We start from the raw sequence: 16267 nt of genomic DNA, 5'->3' as shown, positions 1-16267 counted from the left end.
TGGGCTGGCACTGGGACAGCAATGAGGTGGCACTGGGACAGGGCAGGGACAGGGGTGGCACCAGGACAGGACAGGGACAGGAATGGGGTGGCACCAGGACAGAACTGGGCTGGCACTGGGACAGGGCAGGGACAGGGGTGGCACTGGGACAGGACTGGAATGGCCCCAGGACAGGACAGGGACAGGACTGGGCTGGCACTGGGACAGGAGTGGGACAGAACTGGGACGGGACAGGGACAGGACTGGGCTGGCACCAGGACAGGACAGGGACAGGACTGGGGTGGCACTGGGACAGGACTGGGATGGCACTGGGACAGGACTGGGACAGAACTGGGACGGGACAGGGACAGGACTGGGCTGGCACCAGGACAGGACAGGGACAGGACTGGGGTGGCACTGGGACAGGACTGGGATGGCACTGGGACAGGACTGGGACAGAACTGGGACGGGACAGGGACAGGACTGGGCTGGCACTGGGACAGGAGTGGGACAGAACTGGGACAGAACTGGGACGGGACAGGGACAGGATTGGGACAGGACTGGGCTGGCACTGGGACAGGACTGGGATGGCACTGGGACAGAACTGGGACAGAACTGGGACGGGACAGGGGCAGGACTGGGCTGGCACTGGGACAGGAGTGGGAGGACACAGAGGTGTCACGGCCATGGCACCAGGGTGGCACTGGGACAACATTGGGCTGGCACAGGCACGTCCACCCGCCCGTGTCCTCTGTCCCGTGTCCCTCCGTGTCCCCTGTCCCCTCGTGTCCACTGTCCTATGTTCCCTCGTGTCCCGTGTCCCCTGTCCTGTGTCCCCTCGTGTCCCCTGTCCCGTGTCCCCTGTCCCCTCTCCCCTCGTGTCCCGTGTCCCCTGTCCCCTCTCCCCTCGTGTCCCGTGTCCCGTGTCCCCTGTCCCGTGTCCCCTGTCCCATGTCCCCTGTCCTGTGTCCCCCCGTGTCCCCTGTCCCGTGTCCCCTGTCCCCTCTCCCCTCGTGTCCCGTGTCCCGTGTCCCCCCGTGTCCCCTGTCCCGTGTCCCCTGTCCCCTCTCCCCTCGTGTCCCGTGTCCCCTGTCCCGTGTCCCCCCGTGTCCCGTGTCCCGTGTCCCCCCGTGTCCCGTGTCCCCTGTCCCGTGTCCCCTGTCCCCTCTCCCCTCGTGTCCCGTGTCCCATGTCCCCTGTCCCGTGTCCCGTGTCCCCTGTCCCCTGTCCTGTGTCCCCCCGTGTCCCCTGTCCCGTGTCCCCTGTCCCCTCTCCCCTCGTGTCCCGTGTCCCGTGTCCCGTGTCCCGTGTCCCCTGTCCTGTGTCCCATGTCCCCGTGTCCCGTGTCCCCCTGGTGGCCGCTGGCTCCGGCCGCGCTGGCCACGGGCCAGGACTGGCCCCGAGCCCGGCCCCGCTCACGGGACAGGGACAGGGGACACGCCAAGGACACGGGATAGGGGACAGGGGACAGGAACAGGGGACAAGGGACACGCCAAGGACACCCGACACGGGGGGGGGACACGGGACAGGGACAGGGGACAGGGGACAGGGGACAGGGACAGGGGACAGGGACAGGGACAGGGGACAGGGACAGGGGACAGGGACAGGGACAGGGGACATGCCAAGGACACCCGACACAGGGGGGGACACGGGATAGGGACAGGGGACACGGGACAGGGGACAGGGGACAGGGGACAGGGACGGGGGACCCGGGGGGGGACAGGGGACAGGGGACAGGGACGGGGGACCCGGGGGGGGACAGGGGACAGGGGACAGGGACGGGGGACCCGGGGGGGGACAGGGGACAGGGGACAGGGGACAGGGACAGGGACACACCAAGGACACCCGGCCAGGCCCTGACACAGGGGGGACACTGAGCCCCACAGCAGGGACACTGTGGGGCACAGGGGACACGGTGCCAGCCCCAGCAGGGACACGGGGACAGGGGGGTTGGGGACAGTGTGGGGCACACGGTGCCAGCCCAGGAGGGGACACGGGGACAGGGGGGTTGGGGACACTGTGGGGCACACGGTGCCAGCCCGGGAGGGGACACTGTGGGGACACGGTGCCAAGCTGAGCAGGGACACGGGGACAGGGGGGTTGGGGACACTCGGGGACACGGTGCCGGTCACGGGACGTGCCAGCCCCGTGCCAGGTGGCCACGGGTCACCGAGGGGACACCGAGGGGACACCGGGACACGGGGGGAGGTGGCACCCCGAGCCCAGGGGACATCGCTCACTCGGGCACTGTCACCCCCCCAGGGGACACTGGGACGTGGCGGCGCTGGCACGGGGGCAGGTGAGGGCACAGGTGAGGGCACAGGTGTGCCCAGGTGTGTGCCAGGTGAGAGGTGGGGATCGGTGAAGGCACGGGTGAGGTTACAGCTGTACCCAGGTGTCCGAGGTGTATGGACAGGTGTGCCCAGGTGTGTGCCCAGGTGTGCCAGGTGTGCCCAGGTGTGCCCAGCTGTGCCAGGTGTGCCCAGGTGTGCCCAGGTGTGCTCTCACCAGGTCGAAGAGGCGGGGCCGGGCATGCGTGCCGATGTGCAGCAGGTGCCGGTGTGGGGTGGGTTTGGGGTGTGTTAGGGGTACAGGTGTGTGCCCAGGTGTGCCCAGCTGTGCCAGGTGTGCCCAGGTGTGCTCTCACCAGGTCGAAGAGGTGGGGCTGGGCCTGCGTGCTGATGTGCAGCAGGTGTCGGTGTGGGATGTGTTAGGGGTACAGGTGTGTGCCCAGGTGTGTGCCCAGGTGTGCCCAGGTGTGTGCCCAGCTGTGCCCAGGTGTGCCCAGGTGCTCACCAGGTCGAAGAGGCGGGGCCGGGCCTGCGTGCTGATGTGCAGCAGGTGCCGGTGTGGGGTGTGTTAGGGGTACAGGTGTGTGCCCAGGTGTGCCCAGGTGTGCCCAGGTGTGCCCAGCTGTGCCAGGTGTGCCCAGGTGCTCTCACCAGGTCGAAGAGGCGGGGCCGGGCCTGCGTGCCGATGTGCAGCAGGTGTTGGTGTGGGGTGTGTTAGGGGTACAGGTGTGTGCCCAGGTGTGCCCAGGTGTGTGCCCAGGTGTGCCAGGTGTGCCCAGGTGCTCACCAGGTCAAAGAGGCGGGGCCGGGCCTGCGTGCCGATGTGCAGCAGGTGTTGGGTGTGTTAGGGGTGTGTTAGGGGTACAGGTGTGTGCCCAGGTGTACCCAGGTGTGCCCAGGTGTGCCAGGTGTGCCCAGGTGTGCTCTCACCAGGTCGAAGAGGCGGGGCCGGGCCTGCGTGCCGATGTGCAGCAGGTGTCGGTGTGGGGTGGGTTTGGGGTGTGTTAGGGGTACAGGTGTGTGCCCAGGTGTGTGCCCAGGTGTGCCAGGTGTGCCCAGGTGTGCTCTCACCAGGTCGAAGAGGCGGGGCCGGGCCTGCGTGCCGATGTGCAGCAGGTGCCGGAAGCCGCGGGTCACGGCCAGCGCGGCGCGCTCCCCGCGGCGCTGCAGCAGCGCGTTGGTGGCCACCGTGGTGCCCATGCGGATCCACTGGATCCCGGAGCCGTCCAGCGGCTGCTCCCGGGGCAGCGGCACCCCCAGCTCCTGCGGGACCCCAAAACTGAGCCCCGGGACCCCAGACCCATTTGGGGACCCCAGACCCATTCGGGGACCCCAGACCCATTTGGGGACCCCAGACCCATTTAGGGACCCCAGCCCCACAGCCCCCCGGTGCCCGAGTGGATCCACTGGATCCCAGAGCCGTCCCGGGGCACCCCCAGCTCCTGCGGGACCCCAAAACTGAGCCCCGGGACCCCAGACCCATTCGGGGACCCCAGACCCACAGTGAGACCCCAGACCCGTTCGGGGACCCCAGTCCCATTTGGGGACCCCAGCCCCACAGCCCCCCGGTGCCCGAGTGGATCCACTGGATCCCGGAGCCACCCTGGGGATTCTCCCGGGGCAGCGGCACCCCCAGCTCCTGCGGGACCCCAAAACTGAGCCCCGGGACCCCAGACCCATTCGGGGACCCCAGACCCATTTAGGGACCCCAGCCCCACAGCCCCCCGGTGCCCGAGTGGATCCACTGGATCCCGGAGCCGTCTAGGGGCACCCCCAGCTCCTGCGGGACCCCAAAACTGAGCCCCAGACCCGTTTAGGGACCCCAGTCCCATTCGGGGACCCCAGTCCCATTTGGGGACCCCAGACCCACAGCCCCCCGGTGCCCGAGTGGATCCACTGGATCCCGGAGCCGTCCCGGGGCAGTGGAACCCCCAGCTCCTGCGGGACCCCAAAACTGAGCCCCGGGACCCCAGACCCGTTCGGGGACCCCAGACCCATTCGGGGACCCCAGACCCACAGTGAGACCCCAGACCCATTTAGGGACCCCAGCCCCACAGCCCCCCGGTGCCCGAGTGGATCCACTGGATCCCGGAGCCGTCCAGGGGCACCCCCAGCTCCTGCGGGACCCCGAAACTGAGCCCCGGGACCCCAGACCCGTTCGGGGACCCCAGACCCATTCGGGGACCCCAGACCCACAGTGAGACCCCAGACCCATTCGGGGACCCCAGACCCATTTGGGGACCCCAGCCCCACAGCCCCCCGGTGCCCGAGTGGATCCACTGGATCCCGGAACCGTCCAGCGGCTGGTCCCGGGGCAGCGGCACCCCCAGCTCCTGCGGGACCCCGAAACTGAGCCCCGGGACCCCAGACCCGTTCGGGGACCCCAGACCCATTTAGGGACCCCAGCCCCACAGCAGGATCCCAGCCCCATTTGGGGAACCCAGACCCATAGGGGGACCCCATACCCGTTTAGGGACCCCAGACGCATTTGGGGACCCCAGACCCATTTGGGAACCCCCAGATCCATTTAGGGACCCTCAGCCCCATTTGGGGACCCCAGACCCATTTAGGGACCCCAGACCCATTCGGGGACCCCAGACCCACAGCAGGACCCCCAGCCCTATTTGGGGACCCCAGACCCATTTAGGGACCCCAGACCCATTCGGGGACCCCAGACCCATTTAGGGACCCCAGACCCATTTAGGGACCCCAGACCCACAGCAGGACCCCCAACCCTATTTGGGGACCCCAGTCCCATTTGGAGACTCCCTGCCCATTTGGGAACCCCAGACCCATTTAGGGACTCCAGCCCCATTTGGGAACCCCAGACCCATTTGGGGACCCCAGACCCACAGCAGGATCCCAGCCCCATTTGGGGAACCCCAGACCCATTTGGGGACCCCAGACCCACAGCAGGATCCCAGCCCCATTTGGGGAACCCCAGACCCATTTGGGGACCCCAGACCCACAGCAGGACCCCCAGCCCTATTTGGGGACCCCAGTCCCATTTGGAGACTCCCTGCCCATTTGGGGACCCCAGACCCATTTAGGGACCCCAGTCCCATTTGGGGACCCCCAGCACGGGCTGGGGCAGGGGTCCCAGGCAGGCCCAGGGCAGGGGGGCTTAGGGGGGTCCGGAGGTGTCTGGGGGGGTCCTCGGGGGGGTCCCGGGATTTCCCACGGGGGTCCCTGGGAGAAGCATTTGGGGGGGGGTCCCAGTGGGTTCCTGGGGGTCCCGGGGGTCCCAGCAGGGCACTCGGGGGGGGGGGGGGGGGTCCCGCTGTCCTCCCCGCCGTGTCCCCGCTGTCCCCGCTGTCCCCGCTATCCCCCCGCTGTCCCCCCGCTATCCCCTCTGTCCCCGCTGTCCCCGCCGTGTCCCCGCTGTCCCCGCCGTGTCCCCGCTGTCCCCGCTGTCCCCGCTGTCCCCCGCCGTGTCCCCGCTGTCCCCGCTGTCCCCCGCTGTCCCCGCTATCCCCGCTGTCCCCGCTGTCCCCCGCTGTCCCCGCTGTCCCCGCTGTCCCCGCTGTCCCCCCGTTGTCCCCGCTATCCCCGCTGTCCCCCCGCTGTCCCCGCTGTCCCCGCCGGTGCCGGGGGCGGCGGGGCTCGCACCTCCTGCAGGACGCGGCGGATGCCCTCGGTGGGCGCGTCCCGGTACGCGGGGTCCTCGGAGAGCAGCTTGAGGACGCGGACGCGGCCGCCGGGGCAGCGGGCGAACACGTCCGTGAAGGTCCCGCCGCGGTCGATGGCGAACTGGAACCCGGCGGGGGCGAGCGGCGCCGCCATGGCGGCTCCGGTACCGGCACCGGGCAGGGCTCGGCGGCGCCCGGGGCTCCGCTCCGGCCTGGACAAGGTCGGGCTGGCCGGGCAGGGCTCGGCGGCGGCCGGGAAGGCTCGGTCCGCTGCGCTCCGGCCCGCTGAGCGCCCGGTGAGGGCGGGAAGGGCCGCTCGGTGCCGGTTCTGCCCCGGCCGGGGGGGGCGCAGCGCTCGGTGCCGGTGCCCGCCGGGATCGGAGCCGCCCGGGATCGGAGCCGCCCGGCCGTGCCCGCGGGCTCCCGGGGTCCCGCCGCTCCGCCGGGGCCGCCCGGTCCTGTTCGGTGCCTCCCGGTCCCGTTCGGTCCCGTTTGGTCCCGTTCGGTCCCGTTCGGTTCCGTTCGGTTCCGTTCGGTTCCGGTCAGTCCCGCGAACCGGCCGAGGGGGCGGGGCCTCGGAGGGACCGGGACACCGCCCCCGTGGGGGCGTGCCCTTCGTCTGAGGGGCGTGTTCTAACGTGGGCGTCACAATGGGGCGGGGTAACCGTAGGAACGGCCGGCGGGGGCGTGGCCTCGGCCGGTCAAGGGGGAGGTGCCTCCTTTTGGCGGGCGGCCGCGCGCGGGGCGCGCCGGGAGTTGTAGTCCGGCCCCACAGGCCCCTCAGCGGCCGCGCGCGGGGCACGCCGGGAGTTGTAGTCCGGCCCCACAGGCCCCTCAGCGGCCGCGCGCGGGGCGCGCCGGGAGTTGTAGTCCGGCCCCACAGGCCCCTCAGCGGCCGCGCGCGGGGCACGCCGGGAGTTGTAGTCCGGCCCCACAGGCCCCTCAGCGGCCGCGCGCGGGGCGCGCCGGGAGTTGTAGTCCGGCCCCACACGCGGCGCCGGCAGCGGGAGCGGCACCGGGAGCGGGAGCGGCGGCGGTGCGGGCATGGCGGGGCTGGAGCTGCTGTCGGACGCCGGGTTCCGGGCGGACGGGCGCCGGCCGGACGAGCTGCGCAAGGTGCGGGCCCGGCTCGGGGTGCTGGCGCGGGCCGACGGCTCGGCCTACCTGGAGCAGGGCAACACCAAGGTGCTGGCGGCCGTGTACGGCCCGCACGAGGTGAGCGGGGCCCCGGGGCTTGTGGACTCCCTTTGGGGCTTGTGAACTCCCCTTGGGGCTTGTGAACTCCCCTCGGGCTTGTGAACTCCTCCCTGGGCTTGTGAACTCCCCTCAGGGCTTGTGAACCCCCCCTGGGGCTTGTGAACCCCCCCTTGGGGCTTGTGAACCCCCCCTGGGCTTGTGAACTCCTCCCTGGGCTTGTGAACTCCCTCAGGCTTGTGAACCCCCCCTTGGGGCTTGTGAACCCCCCTTGGGGCTTGTGAACTCCCTTTGGGCTTGTGAACCCCCCTTTGGGCTTGTGAACCCACCTTGGGGGCTTGTGAACCCCCCCTGGGCTTGTGAACTCCCCTCGGGGCTTGTGAACTCCCCTCGGGGCTTGTGAACTCCTCCCGGGGCTTGTGAACCCCCCCTTGGGGCTTGTGAACCCCCCTTGGGGCTTGTGAACCCCCCCTGGGCTTGTGAACTCCCTCAGGGCTTGTGAACCCCCCCTGGGGCTTGTGAACCCCCCCTGGGCTTGTGAACTCCTCCCTGGGCTTGTGAACCCCCCCTGGGGCTTGTGAACCCCCCCTGGGCTTGTGAACTCCTCCCTGGGCTTGTGAACCCCCTTTTGGGCTTGTGAACCCCCCCCTGGGCTTGTGAACCCCCCCTGGGCTTGTGAACTCCTCCCTGGGCTTGTGAACCCCCTTTTGGGCTTGTGAACCCCCCCTGGGCTTGTGAACTCCCCCTTGGGGCTTGTGAACTCCCTCAGGGCTTGTGAACTCCCCTCGGGGCTTGTGAACTCCTCTTGGGGCTTGTGAACCCCCCTGGCTTGTGAACCCCCTCAGGGCTTGTGAACTCCCCCTGGGGCTTGTGAACCCCCCTTTGGGCTTGTGACCCCCCCTGGGGCTTGTGAACCCCCTCAGGGCTTGTGAACCCCCCCTCGGGGCTTGTGACCCCCCCTGGGCTTGTGAACCCCCCCTTGGGGCTTGTGAACTCCCCTCAGGGCTTGTGAACCCCCCCTTGGGGCTTGTGAACTCCCCTCGGGGCTTGTGAACCCCCCCTGGGCTTGTGAACTCCTCCCTGGGCTTGTGAACTCCTCCCTGGGCTTGTGAACTCCTCTCTGGGCTTGTGACCCCCCCTTGGGGTTGTGAACTCCTCCCTGGGCTTGTGAACCCCCCCCTGGGCTTGTGAACCCCCCCTTGGGGCTTGTGAACCCCCCCCTGGGGCTTGTGAACTCCCCTCAGGGCTTGTGAACTCCCCTCAGGGCTTGTGAACTCCCCTTGGGGCTTGTGAACTCCTCCTGGGCTTGTGAACTCCCCTCGGGGCTTGTGAACCCCTCCTGGGGCTTGTGAACTCCCCCTTGGGGCTTGTGAACTCCCCCTGGGGCTTGTGAACCCCCCTCAGGGCTTGTGAACCCCCCCTGGGCTTGTGAACTCCTCCCTGGGCTTGCGAACTCCCCTCAGGGCTTGTGAACCCCCCTTAGGGCTTGTGAACTCCTCCCTGGGCTTGTGAACTCCTCCCTGGGCTTGTGAACTCCCTTGGGGCTTGTGAACTCCCCTTGGGGCTTGTGAACCCCCTCAGGGCTTGTGAACTCCCCTCAGGGCTTGTGAACTCCTCCCTGGCTTGTGAACCCCCCCTGGGGCTTGTGAACCCCCCCCTTGGGGCTTGTGAACCCCCCCTGGCTTGTGAACCCCCTCAGGGCTTGTGAACTCCCCTCAGGGCTTGTGAACTCCTCCCTGGGCTTGTGAACCCCCCTTGGGGCTTGTGAACTCCCCCTTTGGGCTTGTGAACCCACCTTGGGGCTTGTGAACTCCCCCTCAGGGCTTGTGAACCCCCCTCGGGGCTTGTGAACCCCCCCTTGGGGCTTGTGGACTCCCTTTGGGGCTTGTGAACTCCCCTCAGGGCTTCTGAACCCCCCCTGGGGCTTGTGAACTCCCCTCGGGGCTTGTGAACCCACCTTGGGGCTTGTGAACCCCCCCTGGGGCTTGTGAACTCCCCTTGGGGCTTGTGAACCCCCCCTGGGCTTGTGAACTCCCCCTGGGGCTTGTGAACCCCCCCTGGGCTTGTGAACCCCCCCCTTGGGGCTTGTGAACCCCCCCTGGGGCTTGTGAACCCCCCCTTGGGGCTTGTGAACTCCCCTCAGGGCTTGTGACCCCCCCCTGGGCTTGTGAACCCCTCCTTTGGGCTTGTGACCCCCCCCTCATGGCCCCTGACCCCCCCCTCGGTCTCTGCCCCCCTCCCCCTGAGGTTTTCAGGGTCCCCCATTCTGAGCATCCCCCTCCCCAATTTGTGCCTCCCCCCTCTCCATTTCCCCCCCCCCAGGTTTGGGGGTCCCCCCAGCCCCCCCCGTGTGGGTGTCCCCCCCTTTCCCCCCCCCAGGTTTGGGGGTCCCCCAGCCCCCCCATGTGTGTGTCCCCCCCACTCCCACCCCCCCTTTCCACCCCCAGATTTGGGGGTCCCCCAGCCCCCCCCCGTGTCGGTGTCCCCCCCACTCCCATCCCCCCTTTCCCCCCCAGGTTTGGGGGTCCCCCAGCCCCCCCCGTGTCGGTGTCCCCCCCAGTCCTACCCCCCCCTTTCCCCCCAGGTTTGGGGGTCCCCCAGCCCCCCCGCGTGTGGGTGTCCCCCCCCTTTCCCCCCCAGATTTGGGGGTCCCCCAGCCCCCCCCATGTCGGTGTCCCCCCCACTCCCACCCCCCCCTTTCCCCCCAGATTTGGGGGTCCCCCAGCCCCCCCCATGTGTGTGTCCCCCCCACTCCCACCCCCCCCCTTTCCCCCCAGATTTGGGGGTCCCCCAGCCCCCCCCGTGTCGGTGTCCCCCCCTTTCCCCCCCCAGGTTTGGGGGTCCCCCAGCCCCCCCCCATGTGTGTGTCCCCCCCACTCCTACCCCCCCCTTTCCCCCCCAGATTTGGGGGTCCCCCAGCCCCCCCCACGTGTGGGTGTCCCCCCCAGTCCCCGCTCTCTCTCCCCCGCAGGTTCGGGGGTCCCGGGCCAAGGCCCCCCCGGACCGGGCCCTGCTCAGCTGCCGCTGCAGCTCGGCCCCGTTCGCGGGGGGGGGCGAGCGGCGCCGCCGGCCCCCCCAGGGCGGGGGCGACCGCCGGTCGGGCGAGCGAGCCCTGCTGCTGCGGGGCGTGCTGGAGGGCGCCGTGCTCAGCCAGCTCTACCCCCGCTCCCAGATCGACGTGCACGTCCAGGTGACCCTGGGGGGGGTCCTGGGGGGGGTCCTGAGGGGATTTGGGGGGTCCTGAGGGGATTTGGGGGGTCTGGGGGTGAATGAAGGGGATTTGGGGGGGTCCTGGGGGGGTCTGGGGGTGCCCTGCTGCTGCGGGGCGTGCTGGAGGGCGCCGTGCTCAGCCAGCTCTACCCCCGCTCCCAGATCGACGTGCACGTCCAGGTGACCCTGGGGGGGGTCCTGAGGGGATTTGGGGGGTCCTGAGGGGATCTGGGGGGGGTCCTGGGGGGATTTGGGGGGTCCCTGGGGGGGTCTGGGGGTGCCCTGCTGCTGCGGGGCGTGCTGGAGGGCGCCGTGCTCAGCCAGCTCTACCCCCGCTCCCAGATCGACGTGCACGTCCAGGTGACCCTGGGGGGGGGGGTCCTGGGGGGGTCCTGAGGGGATTTGGGGGGTCCTGAGGGGATTTGGGGGGGTCCTGGGGGGGTCTGGGGGTGCCCTGCTGCTGCGGGGCGTGCTGGAGGGCGCCGTGCTCAGCCAGCTCTACCCCCGCTCCCAGATCGACGTGCACGTCCAGGTGACCCTGGGGGGGGTCCTGAGGGGATTTGGGGGGGGTCCTGGGGGGATTTGGGGGGTCCTGGGGGGGGGTCTGGGGGTGCCCTGCTGCTGCGGCCGTGCTGGAGGGCGCCGTGCTCAGCCAGCTCTACCCCCGCTCCCAGATCGACGTGCACGTCCAGGTGACCCTGGGGGGGGGTCCTGAGGGGATTTGGGGGGGTCCTGAGGGGATTTGGGGGGGGTCCTGGGGGGATTTGGGGGGTCCTGGGGGGCCTCTGGGGGTGCCCTGCTGCTGCGGGGCGTGCTGGAGGGCGCCGTGCTCAGCCAGCTCTACCCCCGCTCCCAGATCGACGTGCACGTCCAGGTGACCCTGGGGGGGGTCCTGGGGGGGGTCCTGAGGGGATTTGGGGGGTCTGGGGGTGAATGAAGGGGATTTGGGGGGGTCCTGAGGGGATTTGGGGGGTCCTGGGGGGGTCTGGGGGTGCCCTGCTGCTGCGGGGCGTGCTGGAGGGCGCCGTGCTCAGCCAGCTCTACCCCCGCTCCCAGATCGACGTGCACGTCCAGGTGACCCTGGGGGGGGGTCCTGAGGGGATTTGGGGGGTCCTGAGGGGATTTGGGGGGTCCTGGGGGGGTCTGGGGGTTGCCCTGCTGCTGCGGGGCGTGCTGGAGGGCGCCGTGCTCAGCCAGCTCTACCCCCGCTCCCAGATCGACGTGCACGTCCAGGTGACCCCTGGGGGGGGTCCTGGGGGGGTCCTGAGGGGATTTGGGGGGTCTGGGGGGGTCCTGGGGGGATTTGGGGGGGGTCCTGGGGGGGTCTGGGGGTGCCCTGCTGCTGCGGGGCGTGCTGGAGGGCGCCGTGCTCAGCCAGCTCTACCCCCCGCTCCCAGATCGACGTGCACGTCCAGCGTGACCATGGGGGGGGTCCTGAGGGGATTTGGGGGGGTCCTGAGGGGATTTGGGGGGGTTCTGAGGGGATTTGGGGGGGTCCTGAGGGGATCTGGGGGGGTCCTGAGGGGATTTGGGGGCATCTGGGGGTTATTTTGGGTGGTTTGGGGGATTTTGGGTCACTCCACGCCCCCCCCCCAGGTTCTCCAGGTGGACGGGGGCGAGCTGGGGGCCAGCGTGAGCGCGGCCGGGCTGGGGCACAGGGGATCTGTGTGGGTTTTGGGGTGATTTTAGGGTGATTTGGTTGGTTTTTGGGGTGATTTGGGTGTTTTTGGGGTGTCCCTGACCCCTGTCCCCCCCCAGGTTCTGCAGGCGGACGGGGGCGAGCTGGGGGCCAGCGTGAGCGCGGCCGGGCTGGGGCACAGGGGGTCTGTGTGGTTTTGGGGTGGATTTTGGGGTGATTTGGGTATTTTTGGGCTGTCCCTGACCCCTGTCCCCCCCCCAGGTGCTGCAGGCGGACGGGGGCGAGCTGGGGGCCAGCGTGAGCGCGGCCGGGCTGGCCCTGCTGGACGCGGGCGTGGCCCTGCGCGGGGCCGTGGTGGCCGGCTCCGCTGGGCTGGCCGAGCCCCCGGCCGGGCCCCCGGTGGCCCTGAGCGACCTGAGCGCGGCCGAGGAGGCGGCCGGGGGCCCGCGGCTGGTGGTGGCCACGGTGGCGGGCAGCGGGCGGCTGGCCCTGTGCCAGCTGAGCGCCCGGCTGCACCAGGAGCGGCTGCGGCCGGTGCTGGACGCGGCCCAGGCCGCCTGCCGGGGGCTGCACGCCGTGCTGGACGGCGTGGTGAGGGCCAGGCTGCGCCAGGACACGGCCATGGAGCAGTGACCATCAGAGTGACCGCCCCGGGACACGGCCATGGAGCAGTGACTGACCACAGGACACGGCCATGGAGCAGTGACCACCCCAGGACACGGCCATGGAGCAGTGACCATCAGAGTGACCGCCCCGGGACACGGCCATGGAGCAGTGACCGCTGCAGGGACACGGCCATGGAGCAGTGACTGACCACAGGACACGGCCATGGAGCAGTGACCATCAGAGTGACCGCCCCGGGACACGGCCATGGAGCAGTGACCGCTGCAGGGACACGGCCATGGAGCAGTGACTGACCACAGGACACGGCCATGGAGCAGTGACCATCAGAGTGACCGCCCCGGGACACGGCCATGGAGCAGTGACCATCAGAGTGACCGCGGAGCAGTGACCATCAGAGTGACCGCCCCGGGACACGGCCATGGAGCAGTGACCGCTGCAGGGACACGGCCATGGAGCAGTGACTGACCCACAGGACACGGCCATGGAGCAGTGACCATCAGAGTGACCGCCCCCCGGGACACGGCCATGGAGCGGTGACCACCCCAGGACACGGCCATGGAGCAGTGACTGACCACAGTGACCACCCCGGGACACAGCCATGGAGCAGTGACCACCCCAGGACACGGCCATGGAGCAGTGACCATCAGAGTGACCGCCCTGGGACACAGCCATGGAGCAGTGACCATCAGAGTGACCGCCCTGGGACACAGCCATGGAGCAGTGACCATCAGAGTGACCTCCCCAGGACATGGCCATGGAGCAGTGACCACTGCAGGGACACGGCCATGGCACAGTGACCATAGTGACCACTGTGGGGACACCAGGACACTGCTGTGGGGCAGTGAGTGACCATAGTGACCACCATGGGAACAGTGACTGACCCTAGTGACCACCGTGGGGACGTTGCCATGGCACAGGGTCACCGTGGGAATGCTCTGGTGACCAACTGACCCCTGGGAGCTGCAGCATGACATCACTGCGGTGACCAGGCCTGGGGACACTGGAGTGACCAGTCCTGGGCACCCTGGGGGTGTGACCCTGCAGTGACCAGTCGCTCCTGGGGACACTGGAGTGACCCTGCAGTGACCAGTCCTGGGGACATTGGAGTGACCAGTCCTGGGGACACTGGAGCTGTGACCCTGCAGTGACCAGTCCTGGGGGTCACTGGAGTGACCAGTCCTGGGGACACTGGAGTGACCAGTCCTGGGGTCACTGGAGTGACCAGTCCTGGGGACACTGGAGCTGTGACCCTGCACTGACCAGTCCCAGGGACACTGAGGCTGTGACCCTGCAGTCACCAGTCCTGGGGTCACTGAGTGACCAGTCCTGGGGGACACTGGAGTGACCAGTCCTGGGGTCACTGGAGCTGTGACCCTGCAGTGACCAGTCCTGGGGTCACTGGAGCTGTGACCCTGCACTGACCAGTCCTGGGGTCACTGGAGCTGTGTCCCCCTGCAGTGACCAGTCCTGGGGACACTGGGAGTGACCCTGCAGTGACCAGTCCTGGGGACATTGGAGTGACCAGTCCTGGGGACCCTGGGGGTGTGACCCTGCAGTGACCAGTCCTGGGGACATTGGAGTGACCAGTCCTGGGGACCCTGGGGCTGTGACCCTGCAGTGACCAGTCCTGGGGACACTGAGGCTGTGACCCTGCACTGACCAGTCCTGGGGTCACTGGAGTGACCAGTCCTGGGGACACTGAGGCTGTGACCCTGCACTGACCAGTCCTGGGGTCACTGGAGCTGTGTCCCCCCTGCAGTGACCAGTCCTGGGGTCACTGGAGTGACCAGTCCCGGGGACACTGAGGCTGTGACCCTGCAGTGACCAGTCCTGGTGACACTGGAGCTGTGACCCTGCACTGACCAGTCCTGGGGACCCTGGAGCTGTGACCCTGCAGTGACCAGTCCTGGGGTCACTGGAGTGACCAGTCCTGGGGACAATGGGGACACTGGAGTGACCCTGCACTGACCAGTCCTGGGGACACTGGGGCTGTGACCCTGCAGTGACCAGTCCTGGGGTCACTGGAGTGACCAGTCCTGGGGACACTGAGGCTGTGTCCCCCCTGCAGTGACCAGTCCTGGGGTCACTGGAGTGACCAGTCCTGGGGACACTGGAGCTGTGACCCTGCACTGACCAGTCCTGGGGACATTGGAGTGACCAGTCCTGGGGACACTGAGGCTGTGACCCTGCAGTGACCAGTCCTGGGGTCACTGGAGTGACCAGTCCTGGGGACACTGGAGTGACCCTGCACTGACCAGTCCTGGGGACACTGAGGCTGTGTCCCCCTGCAGTGACCAGTCCTGGGGTCACTGGGGCTGTGACCCTGCAGTGACCAGTCCTGGGGACACTAGGGCTGTGACCCTGCAGTGACCAGTCCTGGGGACACTGGAGTGACCAGTCCCTGGGGGACACTGGAGCTGTGACCCTGCACTGACCAGTCCTGGGGACACTGGGGCTGTGACCCTGCACTGACCAGTCCTGGGGTCACTGGAGTGACCAGTCCTGGGGACACTGGAGCTGTGACCCTGCACTGACCAGTCCCAGGGACACTGAGGCTGTGACCCTGCAGTGACCAGTCCTGGGGTCACTGGAGCGACCAGTCCTGGGGACACTGGAGTGACCAGTCCTGGGGACATTGGAGTGACCAGTCCTGGGGACACTGAGGCTGTGACCCTGCACTGACCAGTCCTGGGGACACTGGAGTGACCAGTCCTGGGGACATTGGAGTGACCAGTCCTGGGGACACTGGGGCTGTGACCCTGCAGTGACCAGTCCTGGGGACACTGGAGTGACCCTGCACTGACCAGTCCTGGGGTCACTGGAGCTGTGACCCTGCACTGACCAGTCCTGGGGACACTGGAGCTGTGACCCTGCAGTGACCAGTCCTGGGGTCACTGGAGTGACCAGTCCTGGGGACACTGAGGCTGTGGCCCTGCACTGACCAGTCCTGGGGTCACTGGAGTGACCAGTCCTGGGGACACTGGAGCTGTGACCCTGCACTGACCAGTCCTGGGGTCACTGGGGCTGTGACCCTGCGGGTTTTGGGGGGCCCCACGGCGCCGTGGCAATAAACTGGGGTGTGTCACCGCACGTTCTGTGCCACTCTGTGTCACCTGAGCGTCACCTGGGTGTGTCACCCCTTGCACGCCCCCTCCCCACCGCGCTGCCCTCGCACCCCCGTGTCCCCCCCTCCTTGCCCCCCCAAGCCCGCTCATCGCCCTCCCTTTGCCCAGAACCCCTTTTGTGCCCCAAACCCCCCCGGGTGCCCCGCTTTTTTTCCCCTTTTTTCGCCCTTTTTACCCCAAAAATCCTCCGTTATTCCTTGGCCCCGCCACAGGCGGTTGGCCACGCCCACTCACCGCCGCTCTGCACGGCGCCCCCTGGCGGGGCGGGGCGGCGCGATCGCTGTCTCTGCGCTCCGCGCCCCGCCCTGGCCGCGCGCTCCGGCAGCGATTGAGCGGCCTGGCCCCGCCGTGCCGGCAGGTTTTGGGGGATTTGGGGCATTTTGGGGGATTTTGGGGAATTTGGGCGTTTTGGGGCATTTCGGGGGTCCCGGGGGGCACAGGGGGGTGCGGGGCAGGGAAGGGCCGGGCCAGGCCCGTGTGGGGGCTGTGGGGTGCGGGGGGGACGCGGCGCGGGGGAGGGCAGGGCCCGGGGCCTGAGGGGGAAGGGGAATTTGGGGTGTCCGTGAGGGGATTTGG

The 16267-nt window shown here is 69.1% G+C and overlaps 2 protein-coding genes and 2 long non-coding RNA genes across 4 annotated transcripts in view; 2 read left to right on the top strand and 2 right to left on the bottom strand.

Moving 5' to 3' along the window:
- OPLAH (5-oxoprolinase, ATP-hydrolysing) overlaps positions 1-6346 on the bottom strand; it is a gene marked incomplete at its 3' end in the record, with an annotated part of 30188 nt that extends 23842 nt beyond the window's left edge. The window contains 2 exon segments of the mRNA XM_053969431.1: positions 3342-3533; positions 5880-6346. Of these exon segments, the coding sequence (XP_053825406.1) occupies positions 3342-3533; positions 5880-6053 (366 nt within the window).
- A 243-nt stretch (positions 6347-6589) lies between these two features.
- Positions 6590-12627, top strand: EXOSC4 (exosome component 4). Its single transcript, XM_053969432.1, has 3 exons — positions 6590-7114; positions 10065-10283; positions 12204-12627. The coding sequence occupies exons 1-3, from the start codon at positions 6944-6946 to the stop codon at positions 12573-12575; spliced, it is 762 nt and encodes a 253-aa protein (XP_053825407.1). The 5' UTR covers positions 6590-6943; the 3' UTR covers positions 12576-12627.
- A 929-nt stretch (positions 12628-13556) lies between these two features.
- On the bottom strand, positions 13557-14153 carry LOC128802859 (uncharacterized). The gene is made up of 3 exons (XR_008435596.1): positions 14044-14153; positions 13615-13691; positions 13557-13581 (listed from the first exon to the last, which is right to left on the bottom strand). It is a non-coding gene; the product is annotated as an uncharacterized LOC128802859 (long non-coding RNA).
- A 735-nt stretch (positions 14154-14888) lies between these two features.
- Positions 14889-15656, top strand: LOC128802858 (uncharacterized). The gene is made up of 2 exons (XR_008435595.1): positions 14889-15182; positions 15231-15656. It is a non-coding gene; the product is annotated as an uncharacterized LOC128802858 (long non-coding RNA).
- The last annotated feature ends 611 nt before the right edge of the window (positions 15657-16267 follow it).

Source organism: Vidua macroura, unplaced genomic scaffold, assembly GCF_024509145.1.
Source record: "Vidua macroura isolate BioBank_ID:100142 unplaced genomic scaffold, ASM2450914v1 whyUn_scaffold_204, whole genome shotgun sequence".
In the NCBI taxonomy this organism is placed as follows: domain Eukaryota; kingdom Metazoa; phylum Chordata; class Aves; order Passeriformes; family Viduidae; genus Vidua; species Vidua macroura.
This window is presented reverse-complemented; position numbering and strand designations above follow the sequence as displayed.

Bases quoted from the DNA above. Each gene is read 5' to 3' on its own strand.
- EXOSC4 (XM_053969432.1), top strand. From the start codon at position 6,944: ATGGCGGGGCTGGAGCTGCTGTCGGACGCCGGGTTCCGGGCGGACGGG. The intron at 7,115-10,064 runs GTGAGCGGGGCC...TCTCCCCCGCAG, and splicing joins CCGTGTACGGCCCGCACGAG to GTTCGGGGGTCCCGGGCCAA. The intron at 10,284-12,203 runs GTGACCCTGGGG...TCCCCCCCCCAG, and splicing joins AGATCGACGTGCACGTCCAG to GTGCTGCAGGCGGACGGGGG.